This window comes from Hypanus sabinus, chromosome 3 (genome assembly GCF_030144855.1).
Source record: "Hypanus sabinus isolate sHypSab1 chromosome 3, sHypSab1.hap1, whole genome shotgun sequence".
In the NCBI taxonomy this organism is placed as follows: Eukaryota; Metazoa; Chordata; class Chondrichthyes; order Myliobatiformes; family Dasyatidae; genus Hypanus; species Hypanus sabinus.
In genome coordinates this window covers 191,910,282-191,937,862 of record NC_082708.1, presented here as the reverse complement: position 1 = coordinate 191,937,862, position 27,581 = coordinate 191,910,282, and the positions used below count along the sequence as shown (strand labels likewise).

Below are 27,581 nucleotides of genomic sequence, written 5' to 3'. Positions count from 1 at the left end.
CTATAGATAATCACTGTGGATAGGGCTAAGGAATAGCAAAGGGTAAAAGCACCTGATGGGAGTTGCATAAAGATCCCCAGTCGGTAGTAAGGATGTGGTCCACAAATTATAATGGGAAATAGAAAATGCATGCCAAAAGGACAATGTTACAATAGTCATGGGGGATTTCAGTATGCAGGTAGACTGGGAAAATCAAAATGGCTTTTTAGAGCAGCTGGTGATTGAGCCCACTTGGGGATCAGCTATTCTGAATTGGGTGTTGTGCAATGAACCAGAATTGATCAGAGAGTTTAAGGTAAAAGAACCTCAGGGGCCAGTAATCATAATACGATGGAATTCACTCTGCAATCTGAGGAGAAGCTGAAGTCAGATGTATCAGTATTACAGTGGAGAAAAGGGAATTCCAGAGGCATGAGAGAGCAGTTGGCTGGAATTGACTGGAAAAGAACACTGGCAGGGATGATGGCAGAGCAGCAATGGCTGGGATTTCTGGAAGCAACTTGGAAGACACAAGACATATACATCCCAAAGAGGAAGATGTATTTTAAAGGAAAGATGATACAACCGTGGCCAACAAGAGAAGTCAAAGCCAACATAAAAGCCAAAGAGAGGGTGAATAATAGAGCAAAAATGAGTGGGAAGTTAGAGGATTGGGAAGCTTTTAAAAACCAACAGGAGGAGCTAAAAAGTAATTAAGGTAAAGATGGAATATGAAAGTAAGCTAGTCTATAATATGAAAGAGGATACTAAAAGTTTCTTCAGATACATAAAGTGTAAAAGGGAGGTGAGAGTGGATATTGGATTACTGGAAAATGATGCTGGAGAGGTAGTAATGGGGGGACAATGAAATGGCGGATGAACTGAATAAGTATTTTGCATCAGTCTTTAATGTGGAAGATACAAGCAGAATAGTGGAAGTTCCAGGTGTCAGGGGGCATGAAGTGTGTGAACTTACCATTACCTGAGTGAAAGCTCTTAGGAAACTGAAAGCTCTGAAGGTATTTAAGTCACCTGGACCAGATGGTTTATTCCCCAGGGTTCTGAAAGATGTGGCTGAAGAAATCGAGGAGGCATTAGTAATGACCTTTCAAGAATCACTAGATTCTGGAAGACTGGAAACTTGCAAATGTCACTCCACTCTTCAAGAAGGGAGAGAGGCAGAAGAAAGGAAACTATAGGCTGGTTAGTCTGACCTCAGTTGTTGGGAAGCTGTTGGATCTGATTATTGAGGATGAGGTGTCAGGGAACTTGAAGGCACATGATAAAACTGGCCGTAATCAGCATGGTTTCCTCAGGGGAAAATCTTGCCTGACTAATCTATTGGAATTCTTTGAAGAAATAACAAGCAGATAACGGACAATCAGATGAAGTTATGTACTTGGATTTTCAGAAGGCCTTTGACAAGGTGACATACATGCAGCAGTTGAACACGCTATGAGCCCATGGTATTACAGGAAAGATTCTAGCATGGATAAAGCAGTGGCTGATTGGCAGGAGGCAAAGAATTGTAATAAAAGGAGCCTGTTCTGACTGGCTGCCAGTGACCAGTGGTGTTCCACTGGACTCTGTGTTGGGCCAATTCTTTTTATGTTATATATCAATGTTTTGGATAATGGCATTAATGGCATTGTTGCTAAGTTTAAAGATGATATCAAGATAAGTGGAGGGGCAGGTGGTTTTGAGGAAGTAGAGAGGCTACAGAAGGACTCAGACAGATAGAGAGAATGGGATAAAGAAAAAGAAATGGCAGATGGAATACAGTGTTGAGAAGTTATGGTCATGCATTTTGTTAGAAGAAATGAAAGGGTTGTCTATTTTCCAACTGGAGAGAAAATACAAAAAACTGAGGCAAAAAGGGCCTTGGGAGTCCTTGTGCTGGATTCCCTACAGGTTCATTTGCAGGTAGAGTCTGTGGTGAGGAAGGCAAATGTGACGTTAGCAATCATTTCAAGAAAATTGGAGTATAAAAACAAGAATGTAATGCTGACACTTTATAAAGTACTGGTGAGGCCTCACATGAGTATTGTGAGTAGTTTTGAGCCCCTTATCCTAGAAAGGATGTGCTGAAGCTGGAGAGGGTTCAAAGGAGCTTCAAAAAATTATTCCAGGATTGAATGGCTTGTTATATGAAGACCATTTGATGACTCTGGGCCTGTATTCAAGAGAATTCAGAAGAATGAAGAGTGACATCATTGAAACCTATTGAATAGTGAGAGGCCTTGATAGAGTAGATGAGGAGAGGATGTTTCTGATGGTGGGAGAGTCTAAGACCAGGGGACAAGCTTCAGAATAGAGGGGCGTCCTTCTGGAATGGAGATGAGGAGCAATTTCTTTAGCCAAGGAATGCTGAATCTGTGGAATTCTTTGCCACAGGCAACTGTGGACATCAAGTCTTTATATATATTTAAGGCAGAGGCTGCTGGATTCTTGATTGGACAGAACATAAAGGGATATGGAGAGAAGGCAGGGGATTGGGGCTGAGAGGGTGTTAGGCAGGTGGCAGAGAAGGAGTACCAGGGGTGGGGGGTGACATGGGCATAGACACACCCAGACCTGAGACACTACGCAAGGTAATCTGATTCCAAACAATTGGTTTATTGATCACTACGGAATGTGTCTCTGGAGTTTACAACACCCTCCCCTCTTCCTTCCCCTTTTCCCAACCATGATTCTCCTCTCCCTGCCCACTTCTCACTCTCAGTCCACAATACAGACCCATATCAAAATCAGGTTTATCATCACTCACATATGTCACAATTTTTTTTTAAACGTCAGCAGTATAGTGTTATACATACAATAACTGTGGTACCATGAAAAAGTGTTAGGCAACCTAGCTGAGTGTATCTGCCGGACTTTGGCACAGAACTGTATACCCTCTACCTTCTGCAGCTTTTCCATTCCTGGACTTTGGTGTTTCCATACCAGGCTGTGATGTGACCAGTCAGCACACGCTCCACTCACTGGGCCATGCCAATAATTCCTCATTCCCTTGGCCTCGAAAATACGTTAATATGCCAGATTCTTCTTACCCCACAGCGTCTTCCATGATGCAGCCATCATTCTCATCTGGACACTGGCAATTCAGTTCCTTTGAGTCATGAGAGATTCCCAAATTGTGTCCAAGCTCATGAGAAATGGTAGCTGAAACTGCCAGGATGCTTGGGTGAATGTCCTTGGGGGAGACAGAAACCACATCTCAAATACGTTCCTAAAATCATCCCCTCATGTCACAGAAGGCAGTTACTCTGTAACTGTAGTAAGGTGCTAAATAAACAGTACACTAATAAACTAAATCAACTGTGTAAGCCAGTTAAATTAATGAACTGCGTAAACTGGAAAACTAACTGAACTGCTTCATACTTGGTTGCTCCATCTGAGAGAGAATGCCCCTTCCTCCAGCATATCTGCTATCACGGTCTGGTGGAAGAACAGGCTGCACCCAGGTCAGTGGCACATAGAACAGATTGACAGTTGAGAGGTTTGTTCACTTCGGTGAAGAGCAAACCATTTCTATTTCTCCAGCTGCCCTGCAGATTGCAAGTCATGCAGATTCCTTCCAATCAGCCTTCCCAAGTGAGCTGAACCTCCAGTTGCTGATCACTAATTCTCCGTCCCACTCTGCCTGTGTGCCTGTCGACTCTGGTGTGGTTCTGAAGCTCAGTGTCTGTTTGGGGAGCAGCACTTCAGCCTGGTCACAGTACAGTCAGTAATTAGCTCAGGAGCTACAGCTCATTAGCCTCTCCCTCTCATTTCCTGTATCCAGTAACAACATAGAACAAAACTGTTCAGGAACAGGCCCTTCAGCCCACAATGGTTATTCTGAACACTTCACTAAATCAAACTGATCACCTCCGCTGGCACATGATCCATATCCCTTTCATTCCAGTTAGAATTAGAACAGTACAGCTCAGGCACAGGCCATGTGGCCCACAATATCAATGCTGGCTACAATGTACAATTAAAGAAAATCCCTTCTCCCTATCTCCCAGCCAATGCCATTCATGTGTCTGCCTGACAGCTTCTCAACAGCACCATCAACCCAGCTTCCAGCACCAACCCACGCAGCCTCCATAATCTGTGTAAAAAAAACTTGCACCTTCTCACTGGGACAACGGGGACCAGAGAATGGGTGGTCACTAGCTGACCAAGGGAAATGCTTTAAGATCCCGGGAAATGGGAAAAAGAGGGAATAGTGTTAATCAGTTGACCAAGGAGAGAACACTGGGACCCCAAGGACTGAGGAAATGGGGATGGGTGTTCACCAATTTTCCAAGGAGAGTACGCTGGCACCCCACGAACTGAGGAACTGGGGATGGGTAGTCGCCAGTTGACCAAGGAGAGTGAACATGAAGTACACTGCAGATGCTGCGGTCAAAGCAACACATACAACACACTGGAGGAACTCAGCAGGTCGGGCAGCATCCGTGGAAATGATCAGTCAACGTTTCGGGCCGAGACCCTTCGTCAGGACTGAACAAGGAGGGGGCAGGAGCCATATAAAGAAGATGGGGGGAGGGTGGGAAGGAGAAGGCTGGTAGGTGCCAAGTGAAAAACCAGTGAGGGGAAAGATCAAGGGGTGCGGGAGGGGAAGCAGGGAGGGGATAGGCAGGAGAGGTGAAGAAGGAATGCAAGGGGAAAGCACTATGGACAGTCGAAGAAGGCGGAATCATGAGAGAGGTGACAGGCAGCTGGAGGAGGAGGCAGAGTGAAACTGGAATGGGGGAAGGGAGAGGGAGGGAATAACCAGAAGTTGGAAGTTCAATGTTCATACCAAGGGGCTGGAGACTACCCAGACGGTAGATGAGGTGTTGCTCCTCCATCCTGAGTTTGGCCTCATCATGGCAGTAGAGGAGGCCATGTATGTTCATATCCGAATGGGAATGTGAAGCAGAGTTGAAGTGAGTGGCAACCGGGAGATCCTGTCTGTTGTGGTGGACAGAGCGGAGGCGCTCGATGAAGCAGTCCCCCAATCTGCATCGGGTCTCGCCGATGTAGAGGAAGCTGCACCGGGAGCACCGTATGCAATAGATGACCCCAACAGACTCACAAGTGAAGTGATGCCTCACCTGGAAGGACTGTTTGGGGCCCTGAATGGTGGTAAGAGAGCTGGTGTAGGGACAGGTGTAGCACTTATGCTTGCAGAGGTAAGTGTCAGGTGGGAGATCCGTGGGGAGGGACATGTGGACCAGACAGTCGCGGAGGGACTGTGAAAAGCAGAGAGGGGTAGAGAGGGAAAGATGTGCTTAGTGGTGGGTCCTGTTGAAGGTGGTGGAAGTTGTGGAGGATAATGGGCTAGATCTGGAGGCTGGAGGGGTGGTTGGTGAGGACAAGGGGAACTCGGTCCCTGTTGTGGTGACGGGAGAATGGGGTGAGGGCTGAAGTGCTGGAAATGGAGGAGATGTGGGTGAGGGCATCATTGATAACGGCAGAAGGGAAACCACAATCCTTAAAGAAAGAGGACCAAGGAGAGAGAGCTGGGACGCCAGGAACAGGGAAAGTGGGGATGGGTGGTGATCACCATTTGACCAAGGAGAGAGAGCTGGGACGCCAGGAACAGGGAAAACAGGAGGAATGTGAACTCACCAGGTTTACTCCTCCAGAATGACTTGCTGAACAAATGGAGCCAAAAGACGCCAGTCCAGCCGTGCCCCCCTCGAAAATTCCACCTCTGGAAGAGGAAAAGCAACAATAAGACAGATGGACCTGCCAGAATTCTCAGAGAGTTAAGAGGATTATCCTTGTCCTGTTCTTAGGTATACTCTGTGAACCCCTCCAGGGCACCTGTGAAAATGAGTTTTGACCAGCAACCAATCCAGTTTTGAGAGGAGGGAATTTCAACCAAGTCCACTGCCCAAGTAGAAAAGGGAATAAAGACCTTTTATTTTCCTTTTCTTCTTTCTATCTGCTCTGTGAGGACAGTAGAGATTCCAGTCAGGATGGTTGAATGCTCCTCTTGTGGGATGTGTGAAAACTACACCTGCGAAAAGTACATCCAGCTGCAGCTTCTAACACTCCACGTTAAGTTGGAGCTGAAACTGCATGAACTCTGGATCCTTCACGAGGCTGAGGGGTGATAGATTGGACATATAGAGAGGTAGTTACACCCAAGGTGCAGGAAATAAGGATCTGGGTAACATTGACGAAGGGGACAGGGGTTAGGAGCCAGTGCAGAGTATCCCTGTGGCCATCCCCCTCAACTTTGGTTCAGGTGCAAACCATCCCTTCTGTGCGGGACCTATCTCCCCTAGAAGAAGGCCCAATGATTGAAAAATCTTCTGCCCTGCTTCCTACAACAACTCCTTAGCCATGTATTAAACTAATATCATCGTGAGGAGGTTTGTTAATGCTTCATGGTGGGGTTTAAACTAGAGTTGCAGGGGGATGGGAACTAGAGTACCAGAACAGTTAGTGAAGAGTGATGTTGGTAAGACCTCAGACAAAGTTAGGAATCAAAAGTCTGAGCATGGTGTGACTTGTATCCTGAGCTGCGTATATGTCAGTGAAAGAAGTATTGTAGGAAAGGTGGCTGATAGTGCTGAAGGTGACGCAGCTGCTTTATAAACAGAGGCAATGTGTAGTGAGGAGAGGCTGTTGCAGTCAACAGGATGAGTTGCAATGTAAAAGGTGGACAAGCTCAAAAAGGACTGAAGGTGTTATATTTGAATGCACCCAGGACATGGAATAATGTAGGTGAACTTGTAGCACAGTTGCAGATTGCCAGGTATGACACTGTAGGCATCACTGAATCACGGCTGGAAGAAGATTATAGCTGGGAGGCTAATGTTCAAGGATACACGTTGTATCAAAAAAGACAGACAGGAAGGCAGAAGGGCCAGTATTGCTCTGTTGGTAAAAAATTAAATCAAATCATTAGAAAGAGATGACATAGGGTCAGAAGGTGTTGAATCATTGTTATAGAGCTAAGAAACTGTAAAGTTAAGAAGGCCATGATGGGAGTCATATACATACACCCAATCAGTAGTAAGATTGGTGTGTACATAGAAAATAGGTGCTGGAGTAGGCCATTCAGCCCTTCGCCATTCAGTACGATCATGGCTGATCATCCAACTCAGAACCCTGTATCTGCTTTCTCTCCATACCCCCTGACCCCTTTAGCCACAAGGGCCATATCTAATATAGCCAATGAACTGGCCTCAACTGTTTCCTGTGGCAGAGAATTCCACAGATTCACCACTCTCTGTGTGAAGAAGTGTTTCCTCATCTTGGTCCTAAAAGGCTTCCCCTTTATCCTTAAACTGTGACCCCTCGTTCTGGACTTCCCCAACATTGGAAACAATCTTCCTGCATCTCGTACAGAAGATAAAAAATGCATGCCAAAAGGGGAATGTTACGATAGTCATGGGGGATTTCAATGTGCAGGTAGATTGAGAAGATCAGGCTGGTGCTGGATTCCAGAATGCCTACGAGATGGCTTTTTAGAGCAACTTGTGGTTGGGCCCACCAGGGAATCAGCTAATCTCGATTGGGTGTTGTGCAATGAACACCCAATTGATTCAAGAGTTTAAGGTAAAAGCATAATTAGGGGCGAGTGATCATAATATGATCAAATTCACCCTGAAATTTGAAAACAAGAAGCTAAATTCTGCTGTATCAGTAATATAGTGGAGTAAAGGGAATTTCAGAGCCATGAGAGAGGAGTCGGCCAGAACTGACTGGAAAAGAAAACTGGCAGGGATGATGGCAGATGTGCAATGGCTGGGATTCTACAAGCAATTCGGAAGGCACAGGATATGTACATCACAAACAGGAAGAGGTATTTTAAAGGCAAGATGCCACAACCATGGCTCAAAGAGAAGTCAAAGCTAATATAAAAGCCAAAGAGAGGGCATGTAACAGAGTAAAAATTAGTGGGAAATTAGAGGATTAGGAAGCTTTTAAAAATCAACAGAAAGCAACTAAAAAAGTAATTAAAAAGGAAAAGATGGAATACTAAGCTAGCCAATAACATCAAATGGGATTCTAAAAGTTTGTTCCGATACATAAAGTGTAAAAGAGAGGCAAGTGTGGATATCAGACTGCTGGGAAACAATGCTGAAGAGTTAATAATGGGAGACAAGAAGCTGGCAGATGAACTGAATAAGTATTTTGCATCAGTCTTCACTGTAGAAGACACTAGCCGTATGGTGGAATTTACAGGTGTCAGGGGTCATGAACTGTGTGAAGTTACCATAACTGGGGAGAAGGTTCTTGGGAAACTGAAAGGTCTGAAGGTAGATAAGTCACCTGGACCAGAGGGTTCTGAAGGGGATGGCTGAAGCAATTGTAGAGGTTTTGGAATCAAAATCAGAATCAGATTTAATATCACCAGCATATATCATGAAATTTGTTAACTTTATAGCAGCAATAATGTAATACATGATAATTAAATATAGAAGAAAAAAACTGAGTTACATTAAGTATATTTACGTCTATTATAGTTAAGTTAAAATAAGTACTGTAGTTCAAAATAACAGAAATAAAAAACAAAGTGAGGTAGTGTTCATGAATTCAATGTCCATTTAGAAATCAGATGGCAGACGGTCAGAAGCTGTTCCTGAATCACTGAGTTTGTGCCTTCGGGCTTCTGTACCTTCTTCTTGATGGTTACTATGTGAGAGGACATGTCCTGGGTGGAGGGGATCCTTAATGAAAGAGGCTGACTTTCTAATGCACCACTCCTTGAAGATGCTTTGGATATTATGGAGGCATGATAGAGCTGACTAATTTCATAAATTTCATTTATTTTTTATTCATTTAGGGGATGTGGGCATTGCCAGCTAAACCAGCATTTATTGCCCATCCAGAGAGTTACAGGGGGATGGGACCCAGCTAGTTAGTGGAGACAGGTGTTGGAAAGACCTCAGACAAAGTTAGGAATCAAAAGGTTGAGCTTGGTGTGATTAGTTATCTGCTCTATTTTTAGTATACTGCATATTTCAATGCAGGGAGTATCGCAGGAAAGGTGGTGGATAGTGCTGAAGATGAGGTAGCTAGTTTACAAACAGAAGCACTGTGTAGTGAAGAGAGGCTGTTGATAGGGCAAAATTGTAGTCAACAGGATGAGTTGCAATGTAAAAGGTAGAAAAAATCAAAAAGCATAAAAAGACATTGGGCTCGTCTGGTAGTGAAACATCACTGCCATTCATGATGTTGGGTTTCGTTTTGTAGGAAGTAATGTCCCGCAAACCCTGCCAGAGTTGACGTACATCCGATGTTGCCTCCAAACTCTCCCAGAATTATTTCTTCATTCTTGAAATAGCCCTGGCTCTAGCCTAAGTCATACCTGGATTCCTTATACCGACCTGGATCCCCAGACTTATAATGCCACAGATCCAGCCCTCAGCAGACGACGTACCAAGTTCATTTACAGATTTTGGTTTGGGAATGAACAGTAAGTCTTTGTTGGCACACACTCATCCACACGGATTTCAATGAAGTCGGTGACAACTGCAGCGTACTCATCCAAGCTCGAAGGTGACTCCCTGAGCACAGTCCAGGCCACCGATTCAAAGCAGTCCTGTAAAAGTTCCTATGGCTCCCTGGTCCATACCTCCTGGGTCCTCACTATTGATGCTGCAATCTTCAGTCTCTGCCAATACGCAAGGAGAAGTACAGCTAGGTGATCAGACTTGAGGGTGTGGGATAGAGCGATGAGAACTATTGATGGCGGTGTAACAGGACTCCAGTGTGCGGCTTCCTCTGGTTCTTCAGGTGATTTGTTGATGGTAATTATTTAGTGACTTTTTCAAGCTGACCTAGTTAACATCCCCCAAAATGCTGGGGAAGGCATCAGGGTCTGCTGTCTCATGCCTACTGATCACATTGCTCAGTTCATCGAGAGCCTGTTTGACATTGGCCTGAGATGGAATGTACACTGCTACTATAATGATCCTGAAATCTCCAGCAGGCAGGTAAAATGGCTGGTATCTATGTAGTATTCCAGATCTGCTGACCAATATTGCCACATCGCTGACACAGTAGTACACTATGAGGAGCTGATCATGAGGCATACACCTCTACCTCTGCTTTTGAGAGACTCAGGTGACCTAACTTGAGATGCATTGTAAACTCGCCTATTTGATTTGATGTGTCTGGCATGGAAGGGGTTAACCCAAGATTCCATAAAACAAAGGACAAGTGAGTTCCTAACGTCCCTCTGATAAAACACTCGAGATCTTTGATTGGCCATTTTATTTGCTAGAGACTGTATGTTTGCCAGCAAGTCAGTTGGTATTGGGAGTCATAAACCTTGTTTTTATTAAACACACCATCGACTCATCTCTTGTTACTGGCTTCTTAAAGGGGCTGTGTGCTGGCCACAGTCCAGTCTGTGCCTGTCAGATTTAAGCAGTGATAGATTGTTCAATCGCATTAGAACTTCATCGCTGACTGCACACATCAAAGAAGCAGTTATGGTTCTCAGCCATAGCAGGATAAAACGAGAATATTTGATATTAGAGTTGTCAGCGGCATTGGTGCCCCAGAAGTAGAAAAGATCTTTCAAGAATCAGTAGATTCTAGAATGCTTCAAGAAGACTGGAAAACTGCAAATGTCACTCTATTCTTCAAGAAGGGAGAGAGGGAGAAGAAAGGAAACTACAGGCCAGTTAGTTTGACCTCAATGGTTGGGAAGATATTGGAGACAATTATTAAGGATGAGGTCTCAGGGAACTTGGAAGCACATGATAAAATAGATCACAGTCAGCATAGTTTCCTCAATGGAAAAATCTTGCCTGAAAAATCTGTTGGAATTCTTTGAAGAAATAACAAGCAGGGTAGACAGATGTTGTGTACTTGGATTTTCTGAAGGCCTTTGACAAAGTTCCACACAAGGCAGCCTAACAAGCTATGAACCCATGGTATTACAGGAAAGATTCTAGCATGGATAGAGCAGTAGCTGATTGGCAAGAGGCAAACAGTGAGAATAAAGGGAGCCTTTTCTGGTTGGCTGCCAGTGACTAGTGGTGTTCGATGGGGGTCTGTGTTGGGCCCAATTCTTTTTACATTATATATCAATGATTTGGATGATGGAATTGATAGCTTTGTTGCAAAGTTTGCAGATGATGTGAAGATAAAAAAGTCACCCCCTCCCAGGAGATTTTCATGTTTTATTGTTTTACAAAATTGAATCACAATGGATTTAATTTGGCTTTTTGACACTGATCAAGAGAAAACAGATCTCTACAAAGTGATCTAAATTAATTATAAATATAAAACACAATAATTGATTGCGCAAGTATTTGCCACCTCCAAGTCAGTATTTAGCAGATGCACCTTTGGCAGCAATTACAGCCTTGAGTCTGTGTGGATAGGTCTCCATCAGTTTTGCACACCTGGTCACTTGAATTTTTTTCCCCATTCTTCTTCATAAAACTGTTCAAGATCTATCAGATTGCATGGGGATCATAACTGAACAGTTCTTTTCGAGTCCAGCCACAAATTCTCAATTGCATTGAGACCGGATTGCAGGACATTAACTTTGTTGTTTTAACTTTGAGGTCAAAGCTGTGTAGCTTTGGCTTTATGTTTGAGGTCATTGTCTTGCTGGAAAACAAATCTTCTCCCAAGTCGCAGTTCTCTTGCAGGCTGCTTCAGGTTTTCCTCCAGGATTTCCCTGTATTTTGCTGCATTCATTTTACCCTCTACCTTCACAAGCCTACCAGGGCTGCTGCAGTGAAGCATCCCCACAGCATGATGCAGCCACCACCGTGCTTCACAGTAGGGATGATCTGTTCCTGACGATGTGCAGTGTTTGGCTTACATCAAAATAGCATTTAGTCTGATGGCCAAAAAGCTCAATTTTGGTTTAATCAGGCCATAGAAACATCTTCCACCTGACTTCAGAGTCTCCCACACCTCTTCTGGCAAACTCTCAGAGATTTCACGTGAATTTTCAACAGTAGCTTTCTCTTTGACAATCATCCATAAAGCTGTGGCTGGTGAAGCACCTGGGCAACAGTTGTATGCACAGTCTCTCCCATCTCAGCTACTGAAGCTTCTAACTGCTCCAGAGTTGTCATATGTGCCTTGGCGGCCTCCCTGACTAGTCCCTTTCTTACATGGTCACTCAGTTTTTGAGGACGGTCTGCTCTCATCAGATTTACGGTTGTGCCATATTCTATCCATTTCTTGATGATTGATGTAACTGTACTCCAAGGAATATTCAATGACTTGTAAATTTTCTAGTATCCATCTCCTGGCTTGTGCTTTTCAGTAACCTTTTTGTGAAGTTGCTTGGAGTGTTTTTTGTCTTCATGGTGTAGTTTTTGCCAGGATACTGACTCAACAGCAGTTGGACCTTCCAGATACAGGTGTATTTTTACCACAATCAATTGAAACAGCTTGACTACACACAGGTCTCCAAAAACAGATCTCCATTTAACTAATCATGTGACTTCTAAAACCAATTGGCTGCACCAGGGATGATTTGGTGTGTCATGTTGGGGGTGAATTTGTAATTAATTTAGATCACCTTGTAGAGATCTGTTTTCACTTTGACACAAAACAGTCTTTTTCTATTGATCAATATCAAAAAAAGCCAAATTAAATCCACTGTGATTCAATGTTGTAAAACAATAAAAATGAAAACTTCTGGGGGGGTGAATAATTTTATAGGCACTGTAGTTGGAGTTGCGGAAGCAGAGAGACAACAGAAGGACCTAGACAGATTAGGAAAAAGGGCAAAGACATGGCGGGTGGAATACAGTGTTGGGAAGTGTATGGTCATGCAGTTTGGTAGCATTCTACTCCTTTATCTTATGGTCTGATGTTTCATCCTTAACCAGGCTTCCCTCAAAATGGAACAGACCCAGGAAAAATTGGGCATAGTCTTGGAAGGGAGAATCAGCAGCAAAGTTTTTACACAAAGGGTGTATCTCTGTGGAATTAGCTGCCAGAACAAGTGGTTGGAGCAGCTACAGTAACAACTTTTGTTACATATTTGCACAGGTACATGACTAGAACTGGCAAATAGGGCACTTTGCCTGGCACGGACCAGTTGTGTTGAACAGCCTGTTTCTGTGCTGCATGTCTCGAGGACTCTAGTCAGTGAAAGAAGGAATGAAGGAGCAGATTAGTATTTAAGTGCAGGAAGATTACAAAATGGTGCAGGATCTAGGGATCTGCAGATCATGGTGTATTAGGGTCTGCTCTGTGTGTACAGCAGCTAACTAGGAAGGACCTATAGGATGTCTGTCTTTAGTGCAAAGTATATGGAGTCTAAAAGTAAGGAACTTTAGATAAGACCATGAGACATAGGAGCAGAATTAGGCCATTTGGTCCATCAGTCTGTTCTGCCATTCAGTCATGGCTGGTCCTTTTTCTTTCCCTCCTCAGTCCCACTTTGATGCCATGTCCAATCAAGAACCAATCAAGCTCTGCTTTAATTACACCCACGGCTAGTCTCCACAGCTGCCTGTGGTAATAAATTCCACAAATTCATCACCATATGGCTAAAGAAATTTCTCTGCATCTCTGTTTTAAATGAACGTCCCTTTATCCTGAGACTGTGCCTACCATGAGAAACATCCTTTCCACATCTACCATGTCTAGGCCTTTAAACATTTGAAATATTTCAATAAGGTCCCTCCTCATCCTTCTGAATTCAAGTGTGTACAGACCCAGAGCCATTAAACCTTCGTCATCTGAAAAAGCTTTCATTCCCGGAATCATCCTTGTGAACTTACTCTGAACCATTTCCAATGCCAGCGCATCCTTTCATAGGTGAAGAGCCCAGAACTGTTAACAGTTCTCAAGGTGAGGCCTCACCAGTGCCTTATGAAGCCTCAGTATCACATCCCTGCTCTTGTATTCTAGACCTCTTGAAATGAATGCTAAAATGGCATTTGCCTTCCTCACCACCGACTCAACCTGCAAGTTAACCTTCATGGTGTTCTGCACAAGGGCTCCCAAGTCCCTTTGCATCTCAGATTTTTGGATTTTCTCCCTATTTGGAAAATAGTCTGCACATTTATTTCTTCTACCAAAGTACATGACCATGCATTTTCCAACATTATATTTCATTTGCCACTGTTTTGCCCATTCTCCTAATCGGTCTAAGTCCATCTGCAGCCTAGCTGTTTCCTCAACATTACCTACCTCTCCACAAATCTTCATATCATCTGCAAACTTTGCAACAAAGCCATCTTTTCATCTATAGAGGTGTATAAGATGATGAGAGGCATTGATCGTGTGGATAGTCAGAGGCTTTTTCCCAGGGCTGAAATGGCTAGCACAAAAGGGTAGAATTTTATATTATATTATATTATATACTAATACAGAAGATCAGTGAGAGTGCATATCTAAATACTTGGTATATTGGAAATCCTGCTTCCCAACTTGGAATGGGCAGTCTCCATCAGTATATCTGTGGTGCAAATCATGATACCAAATTTCTCAGAATTGTTGGCACTACACTCATTCAGACAGTGTTTCATTAACCTCCTGACCTGCACTTTGTAGACCCTGAGGTGTCAAGAGTTGAGTCCTACCAGACATTTATTTCATGACCCGTTCTTATAGTCATGGTAATTATATGGCCCGTCCAGTCGGCTTTGTAGCCAATGGTTACTCGTAAGATGTTGATAGCGAGGGACCTGATCACATAATTGAAGTGTCAAGAGTGGAGGTTGGCTGTTCCCATGTCAGAGATAATCACTGCCTAAGACTACACAAATGTCATTTGCCACTTAACCACTCCCTCAATACCTTCTTCAAAGAGAGAGACCCTTCTGACAGCCCTTTTCTTTCTCATCTTATTTTACTATTCTCTTTTGACCTAATACAGTCAGACCTATTAGAGAGGGAGCAACACTGGACTAATCTTAGGAAATGTAGCAGGATAGGTGCTGGAGTGTCAATGGAAAAGACATTTGGGAGTAGTAAGTTTCATGCCACAAGAATCAAGGTAGTTTTGAGGCAGGATAAATTTGGCCTTAAAATTAAGGATTTGAACTGATGAAATGACAATTTCAATATTGTAAGACAGGACATGGTTAAAACAGGCATCCTAGAAATGTTCAAGATCCTAGCCTCTGCAGTATTTCCTGTCTCCAACAAATGGGGGTCATTTAAAAGTGCAACACTGAGAGTTCAGGTTGAGAACACCCAGGGTTTGTTCAGAGTCACACCTCAGGAGAGATTGTCCAGGATTCACACAGAACGCCTGGTATTCAAACTTCAGGTGAGAACTCCCAGGAATCACCCAGAATCACTTTTTGGGCGAGATTGCCCATGTGTCTCTTAGAATCATGCTTCAAGTGAGAACCCAAGGCACAATGAGAATCATGTCTTAGGTGAGAACACCCAAGGTTTGCCCAGAATCACGCCACAGCTGAGAACTCGAATCTGCTCTGGGACAACTTCTTCCACCAGGCCATCAGATTGATGGACTCACGCCGATCTGAGTGTACTCTATATTACATTGACTGTTCTATTTATTATAAATTATTAACTACTCTGATTGCACATTGCGCATTTAGATGGAGATGTTATGTAAAATTTTTTATTCCTCGTGTATGTCAAGGATGTAAGAAATAAATAAAGTCAAGTCGTCCTAAAGGGTCGCTCCTCAATTCTGAGGCTGTGTCCTCTAGTTCTGGATACCCCCACCAGAGGAAATATCCTCTCCACATCCACCCTATCCAGTCCTGTCAACATTCGATATGCCTCAATGAGATCCCCCCCCCCCAGCATTCTTCTAAATTCCAGTGAACACAGGCCCAAAGCTGCCAAATGCTCTTCATATGTTAACCCCTTCATTACCAGAATCATTCTCATGAACCTCCTCTGGATCCTCTCCAATGACAACACATCTACAACTGCTCAAATGCAACTAAAGATGATCCTAAGACGAAAAAGACATAGGAGTAGAATTAGGCCACCTTTCCCATCGAGTCAACTCTGCCATTCCATCATCCCTCTCAAACCCATTTTCCAACTTACTCTCCATAATCTTTGACACCCTTACTAATCAAGAACCTATCAACCTCCACTCTAAATATACCCAATGACTGGGCCTCCATGACAGTCTGTGGCAATAAATTACACAGATTCATCACCATCTGGCTAAAGAAATTTCTCCTCATCTCTGTACTTAAGAGACACCCTTCTATTTTGAGGCTGTGCTCTTTGGTCCTAGACTCTCCAACTAGAGGAAACATCCTCTCCATTTTGATTCTATCTGGACATTTCAAGATTCCATATGTTTCAATGTGATCCCCCCCAATTCTTCTGAACTCCAATGAGTACAGGTCATCAAATGCTCCTCATTTGATATCCCTTTCATTCTTGGAATAATTCCATGACCCTCTCCAAAGCCAGCACATCTTTACTCAGATAAAAGCCCAAAACTGCTCACAATACTACAAGTGCAGTAAAGCAGCATCACATACTTGCTCTTATATTCTAGTCCTCTCAAAATGATTGCTAACATTGCAGTTGCCTTCCTCACCACCACCTCAACCAGCAGGATAACCTGCACAAGGACTCCCAAGTCCCTTTTCACTTCTGTTTGTTGAATTTTCTACCCGTTTAGAAAATCATCTATGCCTTTATTCTTGCTGGCAAAGTGTATGAAAATACACTTGCATTCACCATACTTCAAATGCCACATCTTTGCCCATTTTCCCACAGTCTTCCGGCAGACTCTCTGCTTCCTCAACACTACCTACCCCTCCACCTATCTTTGTATCATTTGCAAACTTGGCAACAAAGCATTAATTCTGTCATCTAATTCACTGACTTATAACGTGAAAAGAAGAATTCCCAAAACTGGCCTCTACAAAACACCACTAGCTATCGACAGCCAACCAGAATAGCCACCATTTATTCTGACTCTTTGCCTCTTGCCAATGTCATTTCTTTATTAGATACAGCGTGGAGTAGGTCCAGTAACTACTGACAAACCCCACGAACTCTAACCTCATCATGGGACAATATACAATGACTAATTAACCCAGCTGGTACGACTTTGGACTGTGGGAGGAAATTAGAGAAAACTCTAATTCCATGGGAAGGATGTACACAGACTCTGTAAAGAATAGCACCGGAATTGAATTCCAAAGTCCGGAATGCCCTGAGATGTACATGGCTCCCCTACTCTCCATGCTAGAATATTTCCTGTAATTCCATGAGATCTTACCTTGCTAAGCAATCTCATGTGCAGCACCTTGTCAAAGACCTTCTGAAAATCTGTATACGCAACGCCCACCAATTCTCTGTGTTTCTATCCTGCTTGTTACTTCTTCAAAAAATCACAACAGACTTGCAGGCAAGATTTTCCCTTAAGGAAACCATGGTGACTTTGGTCTACTTTATTATGTGCCACCAAATACCCCAAATCTTCATCCTTAGTAATGGATTCCAACATCTGTACTTGCTGGAGTTTAGAAGGGCGGGGGAGGAATCTCACTGATACCTATTGAGAGGATGTTTCCTACATTGGGGAAGTATAGGACCAGTGGACACAGCCTCAGAATAGAGGAATGTCAGTTTAGAACAGAGGTGAGGAAGATGATTGTTGCAGAAAGCTGAGCAGTCCAAGTCATTGGTTATATTTAAGGTGGTGGTAATGGGTTCTAGATTCATCAGGTTCTAGATTAATCAGGGGGTCAAGGATTGATGGGGTCTAGATTATCCTGAGTGTCACAGTTGATAGGTTCCAGATTAGTCTGGGTTCTAAATTAATCAGGGTATCAAACGTTGATATATTCTAGATCAATCAGGGTGTCAAAGGTTGGTGGGTTCTAGAGTAACCATTGTGTCAAAGTATAATGGGATCTAGGTTAATCGGAGTACCAAAGGCTGGGTGAAGGTAATAGAAAGGAATAATCAAGCAGCCATGATAATATAATTTCCTTTCTTCTGCCTCCCTCCCTTCTTAAAGAGTGTCCACTAAATGTTCTCCTTCCAGAGATGTCAACATTCTGACAATGAGTGAAAAGATTCACAGTTACCTACTGCAGAATGACAGAGGTTTATCAGAGAGATGGTGTGAAGTACTTACAGAACAAGCTGTGCATTGTCGTTGTACAGCCGTGGGAGCAGGCTATTCTTTCTCCACTGAAGGAATTGGGTCAGCATTTTCCCAGCTTTCTTGTCCACTGTGACTTGGTCCTGGGTCCACACCTCAACTCCAATCAGAGCGATCCGGATGTTAAATGGTCTGTAATACTGCAGGGAGAAGAGTGAAGAGCTGCTCACTGGATCTACCAAGAACCAATGGGCCCAATGGACAGAAGCCCAAATAGACTAGGAGACCATAAGACATAGGAGCAGAATGAGGCCACTTGGTCCATCGAGACTGCTCTGTCATTCTATCATGGCTGATTATTAACCTCTCAACTCCGTTCTCCTACCTTCTCCCTGTAATCAATCAGACCAGACAGGAATCTATCAACATTTGCTTTAAGAATACCCATCCACAGCAGTGAATTCCACAGATTCACCACCATCTGGCATCTCATCCCTGTCCATTCCCTGCTTCCTCAACACCAGTTGTCCCCCCACTTATCTTCGTATCGTCTGCAAATGTGGCCACAAAGCCATCAATTCCGTCATCCAAATCGTTGACATATAATGTGAAAAGAAGCGGTCCCAATTCTAACTGCTGCTGAACACTACTTGTCACTGGCATCCAACCAGAACAGATCCCTTTTATTCCCACACTTAGCCTCTTGGCAGTCAGTCAATCTTCTATCCCTGTTAGTATCTTTTCTGAAATACTGAGGGCTCTTATCTTGTTAAGCAGCCTCATGTTCGGCACCTTGTCAAAGGCCTTCTGAAAATCCAAGAACAGTCCACTCTCCTTACCTGCGAGGGATTTGTTCTGGGACCTCCCGCGGATACCAAAAAAAACATGTATGCTCAAGTCCCTTGTATAAAATGGCATAGTATTTGCATATAACCTATGCACATCCTCCCGTATACTTTCCAAAGTTAAAAAATTGGATCTCTCAAAGAAGGCTTAAAAAAAATACTTTCAATAAATTCAACTACAAAGTTTAATTTTTTTAAGATTAAAAAATTACAGAACTGGAGTCAAATTTGTAAAGAATCCTTAATCACAGGGTATAAATTTAAATTAGCAACTTTAGCTAATTGTATAGGTAAAGCAGCTCCCAACAACGAGTTTAAATAGAACTGTTTCATAGCTTTCAATTCCAATTCTTCCCAAATTGGCTGTTCATTCTTATCAACCCAGTGTAACCAAAAGGACGTATATTGCACATTAACAGCTCAGTAATACATTCTTAAATTAGACAAAGCAAGACCTCCATCCTTTTTCAAATTTTGTAAGTGACATTTACTAATTCTTTGTCTTTTATTGTTCCAAATAAAAAAAATGAGATAATAGAATCAATCCAATCAAAAAACTTCTTAGTCAAAAAACAGGGATATTCTGAAATATGATAAAATCATCTTTTTGACTATATGGATGACTACAGGGATATTTTGACTATATGGACTATATGGATATTCAGCAAGTGAAAATGTAAGAGGGTTCCATCTACTAAATAAATGCTTCATAGAATCTACCAAAAAAACAAAATTAGCTTTATAAAAATCCTTATATTTTTTACTGAGTATAATGCCTAAATATCTAAAAGAATCCGTAACTTTGAAAGGAGCATTATCATATATAGAAACAGATTCATTTAAAGGAAACAGTTCACTTTTATTATAATTTATTTTATATCCTGAAAAATCTCAAAATTCATTAAATAATTTTAGCAAGGCAGGGATAGGTTCCTCAGGATTAGATATATAAACCAGTAAATCATCGGCGTAAAGAGAAATCTTATGAATAGTCTCACTCACAAGAATCCCATGAATATCTTTAGCTTCACGAAGAGCGATAGCAAGGGGTTCTAATATTAAATTAAATAACAAAGCACTTAATGGACAACATTCTCTTGTCTCCCGTGAAAGCTAAAAAAAAGGGGTTTACAGTTATTAGTAATAACAGTAGCAATAGGAACTTTATATATCATTCTAATCCAATTTTTAAAATTAACACCAAAACCAAATTGTCATGGTCCGGATTGGGTTCCCTTTAAATTTACCAAGGTTGTGTTACGATCCGGACCGTTGACTCCTGGTTTCCCTTTAATTCCCGGTTTTTCTGTGTCGATCAGGCTTGGTGATTAAAGGCAATTTACTCTCGACCGAACCAGCAGTTTTTATGTCTCTGGCTTCAGCCATTCAGGGTGAGAGCATTATGGAGCATTAATGAAGTCACCGAAGCTGGTGCAAGCCCAAGTCATCTAGTAGGAGCCAACTAAGTTTCTTGCAGGAGCAAGCCAAGTCTTCTCCCGAAGCAAGCCGCCAGCAAGCCACTTTCCCTTGCCAGAGCGGGTCTGGGCAAGGTTAACCCGCCAGGGTGAGTCAAGAGCTCCCACTGCTTGGAGCAAACAGGCCCAGTTATAGCACCGTCCACTGGTGTGTCGTCTCGTATCCAACTCAGTAGGCAGGCCGTTTGCCGCTAATCAAATGGACTGTCACTTGTGTTACATGTATGAATCCCAGCCCTATGTCCTGTCTGCAAAGAAGGGTCCTGACTCTGTGTAAATCCCTGGCCCTACGTCCTGTCCCCAAGGAAGGGTCCTGACTCTATGTAAAGCCCCGGCCCTACGTCCTGTCCCTAAGGAGGGGTACTGACTCTATGTAAAGCCCCTGCCCTACGTCCTGTCCCCAAGGAGGGGTCCTGACTCTGTGTAAAGCCCCGGCCCTACGTCCTGTCCCCAAGGAGGGGTCCTGACTCTGTGTAAATCCCCGGCCCTACGTCCTGTCCCCAAGGAGGGGTCCTGACTCTGTGTAAATCCCTGGCCCAATGTCCTGTCCCCAAGGAGGGGTCCTGACACTGTGTAAAGCCCCGGCCCTACGTCCTGGCCCCAAGGAGGGGTCCTGACTCTGTGTAAAGCCCCGGCCCTACGTCCTGTCCTCAAGCAAGGGTCCTGACTCTGTGTAAAGCCCCGGCCCTACGTCCTGTCCCCAAGGAAGGGTCCTGACTCTGTGTAAAGCCCCGGCCCCACGTCCTGTCCCCAAGGAAGGGTCCTGACTCTATGTAAAGCCCCGGCCCTACGTCCTGTCCCCAAGGAGGGGTCCTGACTCTGTGTAAAGCCCCGGCCCTACGTCCTGTCCCCAAGGAGGGGTCCTGACTCTGTGTAAAGCCCCGGCCCTACGTCCTGTCCCCAAGGAGGGGTCCTGACTCTGTGTAAAGCCCCGGCCCTACGTCCTGTCCCCAAGGAGGGGTCCTGACTCTGTGTAAATCCCCGGCCCTACGTCCTGTCCCCAAGGAGGGGTCCTGACTCTGTGTAAAGCCCCGGCCCTACGTCCTGTCCCCAAGGAGGGGTCCTGACTCTGTGTAAATCCCCGGCCCTATGTCCTGTCCCCAAGGAGGGGTCCTGACTCTGTGTAAAGCCCCAGCCCTACGTCCTGTCCCCAAGGAGGGGTCCTGACTCTGTGTAAAGCCCCGGCCCTACGTCCTGTCCCCAAGGAGGGTTCCTGACTCTGTGCAAAGCCCCGGCCCTACGTCCTGTCCCCAAGGAGGGGTCCTGACTCTGTGTAAAGCCCCGGCCCTACGTCCTGTCCCCAAGGAAGGGTCCTGACTCTGTGTAAAGCCCCGGCCCTACGTCCTGTCCCCAAGGAAGGGTCCTGACTCTGTGTAAAGCCCCGGCCCTACGTCCTGTTCCCAAGGAGGGGTCCTGACTCTATGTAAAGCCTCGGCCCTACGTCCTGTCCCCAAGGAAGGGTCCTGACTCTATGTAAAGCCCCGGCCCTACGTCCTGTCCCTAAGGAGGGGTACTGACTCTATGTAAAGCCCCGGCCCTACGTCCTGTCCCCAAGGAGGGCTCCTGACTCTATGTAAAGCCCCGGCCCTACGTCCTGTCCCCAAGGAGGGCTCCTGACTCTATGTAAAGCCCCGGCCCTACGTCCTGTCCCTAAGGAGGGGTACTGACTCTATGTAAAGCCCCGGCCCTACGTCCTGTCCCCAAGGAGGGGTCCTGACTCTATGTTAAGCCCCGGCCCAAGGAGGGGTCCTGACTCTATGTAAAGCCCCGGCCCTACGTCCTGTCCCTAAGGAGGGGTCCTGACTCTATGTAAAGCCTCGGCCCTACGTCCTGTCCCCAAGGAGGGGTCCTGACTCTGTGTAAAGCCTCGGCCCTATGTCCTGTCCCCAAGGAGAGGTCCTGACTCTGTGTAAAGCCCCGGCCCTATGTCCTGTCCCCAAGGAGGGGTCCTGACTCTGTGTAAAGCCCCGGCCCTATGTCCTGTCCCCAAGGAGGGGTCCTGACTCTGTGTAAATCCCCGGCCCTACGTCCTGTCCCCAAGGAGGGGTCCTGACTCTGTGAAAAGCCCCAGCCCTATGTCCTGTCCCCAAGGAGGGGTCCTGACTCTATGTAAAGCCCCAGCCCTACGTTCTGTCCCCAAGGAGGGGTCCTGACTCTGTGTAAATACCCGGCCCTACGTCCTGTTCCCAAGGAGGGGTCCTGACTCTATGTAAAGCCCCGGCCCTACGTCCTGTCCCCAAGGAGGGGTCCTGACTCTATGTAAAGCCCCGGCCCTATGTCCTGTCCCCAAGGAGGGGTCCTGACTCTGTGTAAAGTCCAGGCCCTATGTCCTGTCCCCAAGGAGGGGTCCTGACTCTGTGTAAAGCCCCGGCCCTACACCCTGTCCCCAAGGAGGCGTCCTGACACTATGTAAAGACCCGGCCCTACGTCCTGTCCCCAAGGAGGGGTCCTGACTGTGTAAAGCCCTGGCCCTATGTCCTGTCCCCAAGGAGGGGTCCTGACTCTGTGTAAATCCCTGGCCCTACGTCCTGTCCCCAAGGAGGGGTCCTGACTCTGTGTAAAGCCCCGGCCCTACGTCCTGTCCCCAAGGAAGGGTCCTGACTCTGTGTAAAGCCCCGGCCCTACGTCCTGTCCCCAAGGAGGGGTCCTGACTCTGTGTAAAGCCCCGGCCCTATGTCCTGTCCCCAAGGAGGGGTCCTGACTCTGTGTAAAGCCCCGGCCCTATGTCCTGTCCCCAAGGAGGGGTCCTGACTCTGTGTAAAGCCCCGGCCCTACGTCCTGTCCCCAAGGAGGGGTCCTGACTCTGTGTAAAGCCCCAGCCCTATGTCCTGTCCCCAAGGAGGGGTCCTGACTCTATGTAAAGCCCCAGCCCTACGTTCTGTCCCCAAGGAGGGGTCCTGACTCTGTGTAAAGCCCCGGCCCTACGTCCTGTCCCCAAGGAGGGGTCCTGACTCTGTGTAAAGTCCCGGCCCTACGTCCTGTCCCCAAGGAGGGGTCCTGACTCTGTGTAAAGCCACGGCCCTATGTCCTGTCCCCAAGGAGGGGTCCTGACTCTGTGTAAAACCACGGCCCTACGTCCTGTCCCCAAGGAGTGGTCCTGACTCTGTGTTCTGTGTTCCTGTGCTCAAGTCAAGTCCTGGCTCCGGTGTTCCACGTATCAAGTATCAAGCTCTGACATCCGTGCTCCAAGCCCTGGCTCTGATCCCCGAGTTCCAAGTCCTACCCCTCAGACCCTGAGTCCCAGCCTATTCCCATTTCCTCTTTGCTCTCCTTGATATCTCTCTGTTTCATCCTTGTGTCACGGCTCTCCTTGTAAATAGTAATAAACTCTATTTACTTAACCTTACAAAACATGTTTGTATCCTGGATTTGGGTCCCCTTCCACGTTGTGACACGTTGTGTCTAAAACACTAAATAAATATTTCCATTCAACTCAATCAAATGTTTTTTCAGCATCCAAAGAGATGACACATTGTGAAGTTTTAAAAGAAGATGAATATATAATGTTAAATGATCTGCAAACATTTGAAAAGGAATAACGATCCTTTATAAAGCCTGTTAGATCTTTAAAAATAATTTTACCCAAAATATTTTCCAACCGATTGGCCATTATCTTTGACAGGATCTTAGCATCAATATTCAATAATGAAATAGGTCCATATGAGGCACAAGCAGTAGGATCTTTATCCTTTTAAAGAATTAAAGAAACAAAAGCCTCATAAGAAGTAGAGGGTACTTCAGAGAGTTCAAGAGGGAGAGATGGCAGCAAAGAGGTCAAATGCCAGACCTTGGTGGTGAGTTTAGTGTCAGTCGAGAAATTAAGTTGGTACCTCTGTCTGATGAAGCAGAAGTTGATAAGTACTTCCTGCATTTTGAAAAAGTGGCTCAGAATCAACAGTGGCCGAGGGACCAGTGGGCTGTTTTGTTACAAAGTGTAATTGAAGGGAAAGCCCAGCAAGTGTATTCTGCTCTGACTCTTGAAGGAACAACTGATTATAACACAGTGAAAGATGCTGTGCTTAAGGTTTATGAGTTGGTTCCGGAGGCATACGGACAAAAGTTTCGAGATTTGGAGAAGTCTTGGAACCAAACATATGTGGAGTTTTCCCATGAAAAACAGGTGTACTTCAGTCATTGGTGTACCTCAAAAGGGGCTGATGGGGATACTAACAACTTAAAAGAGTTGATTTTGGTTGAAAAGTTTAAAAGCTGCGTCCCTGTTGACATAAGGACATACTTAGAGGAGAAAGAGTCTACAATCCTTTATGTGTCTGCTAGGTTAGCAGACGAGTATGCCTTAACCCATCAAGAGATTGTGCCTGTCTCTGAATGGAGTAACAGCAGTTTCTGTGCTGCTCCCAGTTTTGTTCCATTCCCCCTAGTTTAAACTTCAAATTTAAAATCTTTAGTTGCTGATTCTTGAAGGGGAACAATATGTCTTTGAGTAGTGGGAAGAACTTGTCTGAACCTAGTGATAAAGGCAACGGGAAAGGAAAGATGCAAAAGGAAAGATCTGATGAAATGCCACTGTGGGCTGAAGATATGGCTCGGACTCTGAATTCAATTAAAGACCAACTGGAAAAGAATAGTAATGAAATGATGTCATTTTTGGGAAAACTTAAAGATCTGGAAACTCAGGTCACTACACGTGAAGAGGAATTGAAGATAACTAAGCAAAAATTTTTGCAAGTTTCAAATGTCTAATACCAGGGGCCATGCATTGAAAGGAAAGGGGTAAATTCAAAGGCGACGTGCCGGACAAATGGTGGATGGTTAGAATATTCTGCCAGTGGTGGTGAAGGAAGGGTGTTGAAGAGGATCTAGGATAGTTATGTTAATGTGCAGAGGATGGAGGGATATGGGCTTTGTGTAGCCAGAAGGGATTAGCTGAGTTGGCTATTTGATTTCTAATTGGATTGGTTCAACACAATAGATCGTCAGACATAGGAGCAGAATTAGACTGTTCAGCCCAACAAATCTATTTCCCCATTCCAACAAGGCTGATTTATTATCCCTATCAACACCATTCTCCTGCTTTTTCCCCTTAACCTTTGACAACCTTACTAATCAAGATCCTGTCAACCTTCGATCTAAATATACTCAGTGACTTGGCCTGCACAGCCATCTCCACCATTGAATTCCACAGGTTCACCAGCCTCTGCCTAAAGCAATTCATCCTCATCTTCTTTTTAAAGGGATGCCCCTTTATTCTGAGGCTTTGCCCTGGGTCCTCGATTCCCAGACTGTAGGAAACATCTTTTCCACATCCACTCTATCAAGGCCTTTCAATATTTGATGGTTGTCAATCAGATCACCATCATTCTTCTAATCTCCAGCAAGTAAAGGCCTAGATTTATCACACACTCCTCACATATTAACTCTTTCATTTCCTGAATCATTCTCATGAAACTCATCTGGATCCTCTCCAATGCCAGCACATCCTTTCATAGATAAGGAGTCCAAAGCTGCTCACAATACACTAAGTGCAGTCTGGCCAATCCCAATTTGATCCACATTGTGGGCCAAACACCCTGTTCTTATGCAATGCTGTTCTTGATAACAGAAGCTCTCAGACACGTTTCACGAGTTCTCTCAGTCCAAACCTTTTACACAGTGGCTGACCCAATCTTTATCAGGGAAGATAAAATTCTACTCTGATGCCACCTTATTAGGTTTACAACAAACTACAATATATCTAAAGGTATACAAGTCACCCAGACCAGATGAACTGCACTCTAGGGTTCTTTATTGTTTATTTATTTTATTTGTTGTTTTATAGCATTGAGTACAAGAGTCGCAAAATCACTTTCTCTGTATTGGTGCATGACAAATTGTATTATGCAATGACAGTAAAGATATTTCAATTTCAATTTCAAATTTCAAAGAGGTAGTGTTAGAGATTGAGGTGGCATTAGAAATGATCTTTCAAAAACGGAGCAGGAGCAAGAAGTGCTCAACGTCGACAGATGACTGGAGATCGGAGGATCAGCCGTTGTAGGTAGGCCGAGACCATCTGTCCTACCTGGACAGTACCTGAGGAGGAAGGTAAAACTGCACAGGCGTGGGTGGCGTCAGCAGCGAGCGCAGAGTTTAAGAAGAGGCCCACTTTCAGGGGCGGGCAGCGGAGTGCATGGGAGCAGAGTGCTGGGCTTTGGCTCAGCGGGCTTCAGCGCAAGGGGACTTCGGTGAGAGGATATCAGTGAGCCTGAGTACGTGCTTGCTGAGGTAAAAAGGTAAGGTCGGTAGGTACTTTTTTCATTTATTCTGACTAATCTGGGATCAGGTAATGGGGGAGACAGTCAGAGCAGTGGTGTGCTCCGTATGCAGTATGTGGGAGGTCAGGGTCAACACAGTTGTCCCTGATGACCACACCTGCAAAAGGTGCATCCAGCTGCAGCTCCTGTCAGACCGAGTTAGGGAATTGGAGCAGGAGCTGGATGAACTACGGATCATTCGGGAGGCAGAGATAGATAAGAGTTATCGGGAGGTAGTCACACCGAAAAGTCAGGAGGTAGGCAAATGGGTGACAGTCAAGAGAGGCAGGAGGAGCAGACAGAGAGAGCAGAGCACCCCTGTGGCCGTTCCCATCAACAATAAGTATACCGTTTTAGATACTGTTGGTGGGGATGACCTACCAGGAACAAGTTGCAGTGGTCCTGTCTCTGGCACTGAGGGATTGGAGCAGGGGACAGGGATTCGGATTTCTGGATCATTGGGACCTCTTTTGGGGTGGAAGTGACCTGTACAAAAAGGATGGGTTGCACTTGAATCCCAGGGGGACCAATATCTTGGCGGGCAGGTTTGATAGAGCTGTTGGGGAGGGTTTAAGCTTGTTTGGCAGGGGGTTGGGAATCAGAATGTGAGTGCAGGGATTAAGGTAGGACAAGGGCATGATGCTAAGAGTTCGGAGTTGATGAGGAAGGACAGGCAGGGGACAGAACATAATTGTAGCCAGTTAAAGGGGTTGAAATATGTCTATTTCAATGCTAGGAGTATTAGGAACAAGGGGAATGAACTTAGAGCATGGATTAGTATGTGGAACTACGATGTTGTGGCCATTACTGAAACTTGGTTGGAGGAAGGGCAGGATTGGATGATGCAGGTCCTGGGGTTCAGGTGTTTGAAAAGGAATAGGATGGGAGGTAGAAAAGGGGAGAGTGGTATTGCTGGTCAGGGATAGTATCACGTCTATAGAAAGGGAGGACGCTGCAGAAGGAGTGCCCATGGAGTCAGTCTGGGTGGAAGTCAGAAATAGGAAGGGATCAATCACTGTGCTGGGAGTAGTCTATA

The 27,581-nt window shown here is 44.9% G+C and overlaps 1 protein-coding gene across 3 annotated transcripts in view; it reads right to left on the bottom strand.

Moving 5' to 3' along the window:
- Positions 1 to 27,581, bottom strand: part of LOC132392013 (disintegrin and metalloproteinase domain-containing protein 12-like) — a 265,513-nt gene that overhangs the window by 83,846 nt on the left and 154,086 nt on the right. For all 3 annotated transcript variants that reach the window (XM_059965910.1, XM_059965912.1, XM_059965911.1), the window contains exons 9-11: positions 18,005 to 18,171; positions 5,584 to 5,668; positions 3,030 to 3,172 (exon numbers count right to left, since the gene is read on the bottom strand). In XM_059965910.1, the coding sequence (XP_059821893.1) occupies positions 3,030 to 3,172; positions 5,584 to 5,668; positions 18,005 to 18,171 (395 nt within the window). The remainder of the gene's footprint in view (positions 1 to 3,029; positions 3,173 to 5,583; positions 5,669 to 18,004; positions 18,172 to 27,581) is intronic.